The sequence below is a fragment of the Helianthus annuus genome, chromosome 7 (assembly GCF_002127325.2).
Source record: "Helianthus annuus cultivar XRQ/B chromosome 7, HanXRQr2.0-SUNRISE, whole genome shotgun sequence".
NCBI classification, from domain to species: domain Eukaryota; kingdom Viridiplantae; phylum Streptophyta; class Magnoliopsida; order Asterales; family Asteraceae; genus Helianthus; species Helianthus annuus.
In genome coordinates, this window is record NC_035439.2 from 40974126 (window position 1) to 40983847 (window position 9722).

At 39.4% G+C, this 9722-nt stretch overlaps 1 protein-coding gene and 1 long non-coding RNA gene across 2 annotated transcripts; both read right to left on the reverse strand.

The window, feature by feature from the left end:
* Positions 1–4164: 4164 nt before the first annotated feature.
* Positions 4165–6614, reverse strand: LOC118480177. Its single transcript, XM_035974892.1, has 2 exons — positions 4964–6614; positions 4165–4382 (listed from the first exon to the last, which is right to left on the reverse strand). Exons 1-2 carry the CDS (start codon positions 6612–6614, stop codon positions 4165–4167), a joined length of 1869 nt encoding a protein of 622 aa, XP_035830785.1.
* Positions 6615–7742: 1128 nt separating this feature from the next.
* Positions 7743–8988, reverse strand: LOC110874772. The gene is made up of 3 exons (XR_004863445.1): positions 8845–8988; positions 8318–8371; positions 7743–7822 (listed from the first exon to the last, which is right to left on the reverse strand). It is a non-coding gene; the product is annotated as an uncharacterized LOC110874772 (long non-coding RNA).
* Between the last annotated feature and the right edge of the window lie 734 nt (positions 8989–9722).

Here is a 9722-nt window from a genome sequence, read left to right on the forward strand (position 1 = left end):
TTTCATCACAGAGATGAGTTTAGTGGATCTAGATGGTTTATCTCCTTTAATTGTGATATTTTCACCCTTGGTGAATTTACTTGAATTGACTTTTGATCACACAAAATACTGGCTTTATTGGCTATTAACCAATCCATTCCTAACACGACATCAAATCTAGTCAGATTCATTGGGTAAAGGTTTGCAATAAATTTTTGATTAAAAATTTCTATTCTTGCTCCCTGCAAGATTTCAGAATCTTAACGGTTTCTCCATTTGCTTCTCTACTAGACATTCTTGTGGTAGTTTAGTTAATGATTGATTTAGAAGTTTTGCAAAACAAAGTATTGATAAAACTTTGGTTTGCACCAGAGTCAAATAATACTTTGCAAAAATATCATTAACTAAAAACGTACCAGCTATGATGTGACAACTGTGTTCTGTAGTCGTGTTCAATATAAACAATGTGCTTTGGTTTTATTATAGTGTTTTTGTGTTATTATTTGTATTTGTGTTTGGTGATTTGCAATTTAATTAGATTCCGATTCAAGCTCTAAATCGCTTCTGGAAGGTTATACGCGCACTGATGCGTAAATATAACTAGTTTAATGCAACAAACACTCCGGAATAGTGAATGTTAGACACCACTTATTTAGTTCTTATAAAACCATTTTCGATGATAATTTTAAGACTTGAAATAACAAGTTAACATATTTCCGACAAAAATCGGGCATGACCCATTCGTACAATGAGCATGCACCTGTTTCATACACTTTCAAACAAATATTCCATGACCTTTACGACTAGACGCAACGAAAATCCAAGAAAATATAAACTTTTGACCAATACATCTAACTAGTTTAGAACAACTTTCACAATTATTGACCCAAAACACTAAAGCAACTAGCGAAGCGCTTGATATGTTAAGTGGTGATCACGTGCTCGCTTCAATTCGCCATAGAGTCTACGATGAGGATTTACCTATATTAACAAGAAATTTCAAAGGTTAGTTATCGCACTCGCTAAATCATAATTCTTTAATTTTACTTCCATCCGTAAAATTTTAACATTTTAACGCATTTCCGACTACCCATAAACTTGGGTATAGCATAAACACTCTCATGAGAGTTAAGCATACGCATTCGACCCGTTTGATTGGGTTATTTGCTTTCAACATAAATTCTTCTTTTCATCCGTAGAATGGATTAAGCATCTCGCATTCGTTATAGCATTCAAAACCACACGTTCAAGACGAATGGTGTCATATCATTACTCGACCTAGTTACTCGAACCGGTCGATTTGCTTATCATAGCTTAACCTTCATTAGCTTAGCCAAATCCGCAAGGGATTTGCTATTATTTACTAGTCACCGTATCCATTATAGCAAGAAATAAATTATAACACAATTTGCTCGACACAGTTACTAATCAAAAATTTAAGTAAAGTTTGTACGTCACGAAACATACCTTTGTCTTGTGAGCCTTCCGACTTCTTAGAACCTGAGCCTTCTTCCTTTACGCCTATATTAACACATCCGTTCATTTGTTTAGTACCGAATTTCATTCCATTACATTCAATATTTCACATAGTTGTTCATTCAAGCATTTCATCGAACACCTAGTGTGCGTCACATTAATAAAGCATAATGTACAACATTTTAAAGCATAACTCACTAATTCATCCTATGTGCCATCAATAATCACTCTAGTTCTAACAATTCCTTTAGTCTTCACAAATTTAACTAGCATTCATGTATTGCAAACAAAATTTCATATCAAACCACACATAATTATAATCTCCAAAATCCTCCTACTCATAGCATAATTTCACAAGATGGGTTTTATAAGATTTCTTTCAATTAAACTAGAACCAAGCATGATTTCTGTTCTAGGGAGTAACCCTAACATCTAATTAACACAAATCATATCACAATTTCATGATTGGGTCGAAACCAATTATAAACATCACCAAAATCAAAATTCAACTTACCAGTTTACTAGGGCTTAGATGATCGAAACTTTATGACATGCAACTAACTAACACTGATTTTTCCTTGTCAATTGGTGAGTTTTTACAAGAACAAAGGGTAAACCCTTCTTCTCTGCTTCCTGTTCGATCCCAAACACGCACAGGGGGTTTGTTTTTGTGGTTTGACATCATTAAACCCTCCTTAATTATAATTTTACACATTACCCCTTTAAGACTTATTCCCTTTGATTTGTAAACCTCACATTATCTAATTTATCCATTTTTCATTTATTCTAGTATTAAAAATAAATTTTGGGGTGTTACAAGTCTACCCCCTTAAGGAGGTTTCGTCCCCGAAACCTGGCACAAAATATTCTTAAGTGTGTACGTACCAAAAAGAAACGAGTAGTGCTTTTCATCTCGTCTTCCGCTTCCCATGTGAGTTCCGACCCCTTTCGGTGCGCCATTGCACCAACAGTTGCCGAACTGCTTTGTTGTGGAGCTTCTTCACCTTGACATCTTTAATGGCCATTGGTCTTTCGACATAATTCAACCCTTGTCCAACTCGATGTCATCGAGTGGTACTAACGCGGTTTCATCCGCAAGACTCTTTCTCAATTGCGACACGTGGAAGGTATTGTGAATTCCGTCTAAAGCAGGCGGTAATTCTAATCGATATGCAACCCTTCCAACACGAGCCAAGATTTTAAACGGCCCAATATAACGAGGACCCAACTTACCACGTTTGCGAAAGCGGATTATACCCTTCCATGGGGACACTTTCAGCAGAACCAAGTCTCCAACTTGAAATTCAATGGGACGTCTTCTTTTGTCTGAATAAGCCTTTTGTCGATCCTGTGCTGCTTTCAGTCGAGCTCTAACCAACTTAATCTTTTCATTTGTTACTGCTATTAAATCACTTGGCGCAAGCTCTCTTTGCCCTATTTCTCCCCAGCATACGGGAGTTCTACATTTCCTCCCGTACAGTAATTCATACGGAGCCATTTGGATACCACTATGGTAACTATTATTATAGGAAAATTCCACTAGTGGTAAATGGTCATCCCAATTTCCCCCAAAATCTAAGGCACACGCCCTCAACATATCAATAAGTGTTTGAATGGTTCTTTCTGACTGGCCGTCAGTTTGGGGTGGTAGGCGGTACTTATGTGTAATTTCGTACCCACTCTCGTGAAACTTTTGCCAGTAACGAGAAGTAAATCTAGTGTCCCGATCCGAGACAATTGACACAGGCACGCCGTGTCGAGATATAATCTCGTTCATGTAAATTTCCGCCATTTTCTCGGAAGAGTAGGCTTCCTTAATAGGTAGAAAATGAGCGCTTTTCGTAAGTCGGTCCACGATTACCCATATCGCATCATGCCCCCTTTTTGTTCTAGGAAGCTTGGTTACCAAATCCATCGTTCATTCCTCCACTTCCATTGCGGTATCTCCAAGGGTTGTAATTCCCCGTATGGCTTTTGATGCTCGGTTTTCACTTGGGAACATGTTAAGCACTTTGCGACATATTTGACTATGTCGCGTTTCATGCCCGGCCACCAATAATTGGCCTTCAGATCCCGATACATCTTTGTAGCCCAGGGTGGACCGAATATCGTGACTTATGTGCCTCGTCGAGTAGAGCAGCCTTGACTTCACAGAATCGGGGTATCCAAATTCGGCCGAATCGCGTTTTGAGTCCGATCGAATTTTCTTCTAATTTATCGATTACACCTTTTAGTCTTTCCTTCTTTAAGTCTTCCGCTCCAAGCGACTTTATTTGAGATTCACGTATCATTTCAAGTAACCGTGGCGTAACAATCATCTTCATGGACTTTACACGAAAAGAGAGTCGGATACTCTCTTCGGCTTAACGCATCGGCTACCACGTTTGCTTTTCCCGGGTGATAAAGAATATCACAATCATAATCCTTGATAAGTTCCAGCCATCTCCGTTGCCTCATATTTAAATCTTTCTTCTCGAAAAGATACTTGAGGCTTTTATGATCTGAGTAAATAGTGCATCTCGTGCCGTACAAATAATGTCTCCAAATCTTTAAGGCGAACACTACCGCTGCCAATTCTAGATCGTGAGTCGGGTAGTTTACTTCAATGCGGCTTCAATTGTCTTGAAAGCATAAGCGATGACCCTTCCCCTTTGCATCAAGACGCAGCCTAATCCCTGGTGTGAAGCGTCTGAATAGACCACCAAGTCTTCAGTTCCATCCGGTAATGTCAGAAACCGGAGGACGGGATAGTTTCTCCTTTAACATTTGAAAAGCCTCCTCCTGATCTTTACCCCACACAAACTTTCTCTTTCTTGTCAGTTTCGTTAAGGGTAGGGCTATCTTCGAAAAATCCTGTATGAACCTTCTATAGTACCCGCAAGGCCCAGAAAACTTCTTATCTCTGTCGGGTTCTTCGGAGAGACCCACTTCATTACAGCATCAATCTTTGAAGGATCAACTAAAACACCTTCCGCATTGATCACGTGACCCAGGAATTGCACCTCTCTGAGCCAAAAGGCACATTTTGAAAATTTTGCGTAAAGTTTCTCCTTGCGGAGAATTTCAAGTACTTCACGCAAGTGCATTGCATGTTCAGCTTTGCTTCGCGAATAGACTAAGATATCATCTATGAACACGATTACCGATTTGTCTAACATGGGTCGGCACACCCGGTTCATAAGATCCATAAACGCAGCCGGCGCGTTCGTCAATCCAAAGGACATGACTAAAAATTCATAGTGCCCGTAACGGGTTCTAAACGCAGTCTTTGGAATATCCTCTTCCCGTACTCTAACTTGATGGTACCCCGAACGCAGGTCTATCTTGGAGAACCAACTCGCCCCTTGTAATTGATCAAAAAGGTCGTCAATTCTAGGTAAAGGGTAGCGGTTCTTTATGGTCAGCTTGTTTAATTCCCTATAGTCGATGCACATACGCATCGACCCGTCTTTCTTTTTAACAAATAGAACGGGTGCTCCCCAAGGCGACACACTCGGGCGTATGAAACCCTTATCTAGAAGATCTTGTAATTGTGTCATTAACTCCCGCATCTCGGTGGGAGCAAGTCTATAGGGAGCCTTCGCAACTGGCTTTGCACCCGGGTTTAATTCGATGCGAAATTCTATTTCTCTTTCGGGAGGGAGCCCCGGCAATTCTTCCGGGAACACATCCGGAAATTCATTCACTACCTCAACGTCTTCAAGCTTCGGGAGGATTTGCTGAGCGTCTACCACATAAGCCAGGTATGCTCTATTTCCATTACGTATGTATTTAAAGGCTTGGATAAGGTTACACAATTTGGTTTCTACGTTTCTTTCCCCTTGAATACTCAGTTGCCTTCCACTTGGGGCTTGAATAGACATTATCTTATTTTCACAATTTATTTCTACCCGGTGACGTGCCAACCAATCCATTCCCACTATCATTTTAAATTCCCCTAGAACCATAGGTATGAGATCAATTTCGAATTCCTCATCTTCCATTATGAATTTACATTTCCTACATATCTCATGTAGCATATAGATCTTACTATCAGCTATTTCTACTTCTAGAGGCATTGACATTCGTTCGATCTTAAAGGACGGATGTTGTATAATTTCATTCGAAATAAATGACATGGTAGCTCCAGTATCGAATAGAACATAGACCGGTATGGAGTTTAGTAAAAAGATACCTGAAATCACATTCGGGTGAGACTTGGCTTCTTCGGATGTAATTTGGAACACCCTCCCTTTCGCTCTAGAACCCTCTTGCTTCTTATCTTCTTTCTTTAACTCTTGCTGAAGTTTTGGGCATTCCGATTTAACATGCCCTTTTTCAAAACAATGAAAGCAAGTCTTGGGGTTGTTTGGACACTGATAAGACGAATGCCCTTCCTTACCACATTTGTAACACCCTTTCTTGCCCAACAAGCATTCCCCCGTATGAAGCTTTCCACAAGTCTTGCACGGCGTGATACCGCTCTTCGACTTATCTTTTCTTCCTTGCTCTTGATACTTCCCCTTTTTGGCCGGGGTCGAACTTCCACCTTTTTCATTTGGTCTCATTTCTCCACGTTCTTCTTGCCTCTTGATTTCGATTTCTCTATCCCGCGCTAGATTGATTAGCTCATCAAGAGTCTCGCACTTCGAGGGAGTGATGAACTCCCTAAATTCTGCCTTTAACACCCCGTAAAAGCGATTAATCTTCATCCTTTCAATTTGCACAAACTCTCCACAAAACTTCATCTTATCTAAGAAAATGTTCGATATCTCATTTATCGTTTCGTTTTTCTGTCGGAGGCGTAAGAAATCCTTTTGAATCTTATCAATGGCTGACTGAGGGCAGTGATATTTCATAAAAGGATCCTTAAACTCTTGCCAGGTCATTGTTTGGAGCCTTTCTTCGCCTATCTCTTTACTGTGTGCATCCCACCAATCTTTTGCCTGAAAAGTGAGTTGGCCGGTAGCGAACATCACCTTATCTTCGTTATCACAACGACTTCGAATAAACACCGCTTCTATATTTGAAATCCATCTTTGGCATGCAATCGGGTCAATTTTACCATCATACGTTGCGGGTTGGCATGCCATGAAGTCTTTATACGTGCACCTTCGTTCCTTGCTTTTGTTTCTAGATCCCTCTAATAGTTCTTTCAGTTCTTCAATCTTGCTAGTCATCATAGCGTCTACGACTCCCAAAACCCGGCTTTCCACCTCTTGAGCTAATCGAGGAAGATGGGCTTGCATAACCCCTTCCGCCACTCCGTAACCCTACTGTTAAACGCTTCTTGCCGAGTGGCGTCATCATCCTCATTGACATTTCTTGCATCAGCCATCTACACAATATCATGCTTCTCGTTTAATACAAATTACAAACTTTCCGCATATCATTACTCATTAATCATCATTCACTTAATCCATTTCATGTCATTTGCTTCATTTCTTTTGATTCTTACGAATCCATTCTCGTTATAATCGCTAATTGTGATTACATACACTTGTTAAACCTTATATGGACACTACGTAGCCATGAAATAAGCTTTCGGACAAACCGGTAACACAAAGCATGAAAAACAAAACATTTTCAGCGTTTTGGCACTATGTAAGTCGTCGGCGACGGCTATGTGCCCGTCGGCGACGGGCTCATATAAAGGCCATCAGATGGTTTTTCCCGTCGGCAGTTAGTTTAGGTGTCGGGCAAGAGGATGCCGTCGGCGACGGGGGTTAACCCGTCGGCGACGGGCTTCCGTTTTGCAAAAACGCTGCAGTTCCATTTTTAAGCATTCTCATTCGATTCCTTCCATTCCGTTCAGGTTCTACAGCTCCCGAACTTATTAATTGACCTTCTCATAAATCTTTTTAATTATTTCCATCAAACTCATAAAAAGAACACACTTGCAACTTATTTATAACTTTAAAGTTACCTCTTGGGCGATCTTGGAGCGAGCACTCTTTCAAACGAGCCATCGGTTTGAGTTCAAGCACCGCGTTTAACGCTCGAATCCCTCAAACCTTGGCTCTGATACCAACTTGTTAGACCCACTTATTTAGTTCTTAGAAAACCATTTTCGATGATAATTTTAAGACTTGAAATAACAAGTTAAATTCATATTTCCGACAAAAATCGGGCATGACCCATTCGTACAATGAGCATGCACCTGTTTCATACCACTTTCAAACAAAATATTCCATGACCTTTACGACTAGACGCAACGAAAATCCAAGAAAAATATAAACTTTTGACCAATACATCTACTAACTAGTTTAGACGAACTTTTACAATTATTGACCCAAAACACTAAAGCAACTAGCGGAAGCGCTTGATATGTTAAGTGGTGATCACGTGCTCGCTTCAATTCGCCATAGAGTCTACGATGAGGATTTACCTATATTAACAAGAAATTTCAAAGGTTAGTTATCGCACTCGCTAAATCATAATTCTTTAATTTTACTTCCATCCGTATATGAACTTTTAACCATTTTACGCATTCGACTACCCATAAACTTGGGTATAGCATAAACACTCTCAATGAGAGTTAAGCATACGCATTCGACCCGTTTGATTGGGTTATTTGCTTTCAACATAAATTCTTCTTTTCATCCGTAGAACGGATTAAGCATCTCGCATTCGTTATAGCATTCAAAACCACACGTTCAAGACGAATGGTGTCATATCATTACTCGACCTAGTTACTCGAACCGGTCGATTTGCTTATCATAGCTTAACCTTCATTAGCTTAGCCAAATCCGCAAGGGATTTGCTATTATTTACTAGTCACCGTATCCATTATAGCAAGAAATAACCATTATAACACAATTTGCTCGACACAGTTACTAATCAAAAAATTTAAGTAAAGTTTTGTATACGTCACGAAACATACCTTTGTCTTGTGAGCCTTCCGACTTCTTAGAACCTGAGCCTTCTTCCTTTACGCCTATATTAACACATCCGTTCATTTGTTTAGTACCAGAATTTCATTCCATTACATTCAATATTTCACATAGTTGTTCATTCAAGCATTTCATCGAACACCTAGTGTGCGTCACATTAATAAAGCATAATGTACAACATTTTAAAGCATAACTCACTAATTCATCCTATGTGCCATCAATAATCACTCTAGTTCTAACAATTCCTTTAGTCTTCACAAATTTTACTAGCATTCATGTATTGCAAACAAAATTTCATATCAAACCACACATAATTATAATCTCCAAAATCCTCCTACTCATAGCATAATTTCACAAGATGGGTTTTATAAGATTTCTTTCAATTAAACTAGAACCAAGCATGATTTCTGTTCTAGGGAGTAACCCTAACATCTAATTAACACAAATCATATCACAATTTCATGATTGGGTCGAAACCCTAATTATAAACATCACCAAAATCAAAAATTCAACTTACCAGTTTACTAGGGATGCTTAGATGATCGAAACTTTATGACATGCAACTAACTAACACTGATTTTTCCTTGTCAATTGGTGAGTTTTTACAAGAACAAAGGGTAAACCCTTCTTCTCTGCTTCCTGTTCGATCCCAAACACGCACAGGGGGTTTGTTTTTGTGGTTTGACATCATTAAACCCTCCTTAATTATAATTTTACACATTACCCCTTTAAGACTTATTCCCCTTTGATTTGTAAACCTCACTTATCTAATTTATCCATTTTTCATTTATTCTAGTATTAAAAATAAATTTTGGGGTGTTACAAGTCTACCCCCTTAAGGAGGTTTCGTCCCCGAAACCTGGCACAAACATATTCTTAAGTGTGTACGTACCAAAAAGAAACGAGTAGTGCTTTTTCATCTCGTCTTCCGCTTCCCATGTGAGTTCCGACCCCTTTCGGTGCCGCCATTGCACCAACAGTTGCCGAACTGCTTTGTTTGTGGGAGCCAAAAAAATCAAGTTTTACAAGTGTAGGGACCATTTTTGAAATTTCTGGCAGATTCAATGAACCTAGTCCATTTTGAAGTGTTGATGGTTTTCACCCATGGTTTTGCAAAACCATGGGCTGGTATTCAATGAACATAGTCCACATTAGGGGCTCCCATGGTTTTAGAAAACCATGGGCACACATGTAAGGTCCAGATCAAAGCTCAGTTTTCGAGGAACGATCTTAACGGTTCTAGAAATCCTATATATACCCCATCCATTTCACTTCAAAACCCACAATTTGAAATCTGATTTATGCTCTCTAAGTGGAAGTATATGCTTCCTACCTGAGAGAAAAATCGGAATCAAATCTTGCGGGGACCTTCTGTAAGTATTCTTTCGTTCTTTT

Bases quoted from the DNA above. Each gene is read 5' to 3' on its own strand.
- LOC118480177 (XM_035974892.1), bottom strand. From the start codon at position 6,614: ATGACTAGCAAGATTGAAGAACTGAAAGAACTATTAGAGGGATCTAGA. The intron at 4,383-4,963 runs GTTTCATACGCC...GCTGTAATGAAG, and splicing joins ACAAGATCTTCTAGATAAGG to TGGGTCTCTCCGAAGAACCC.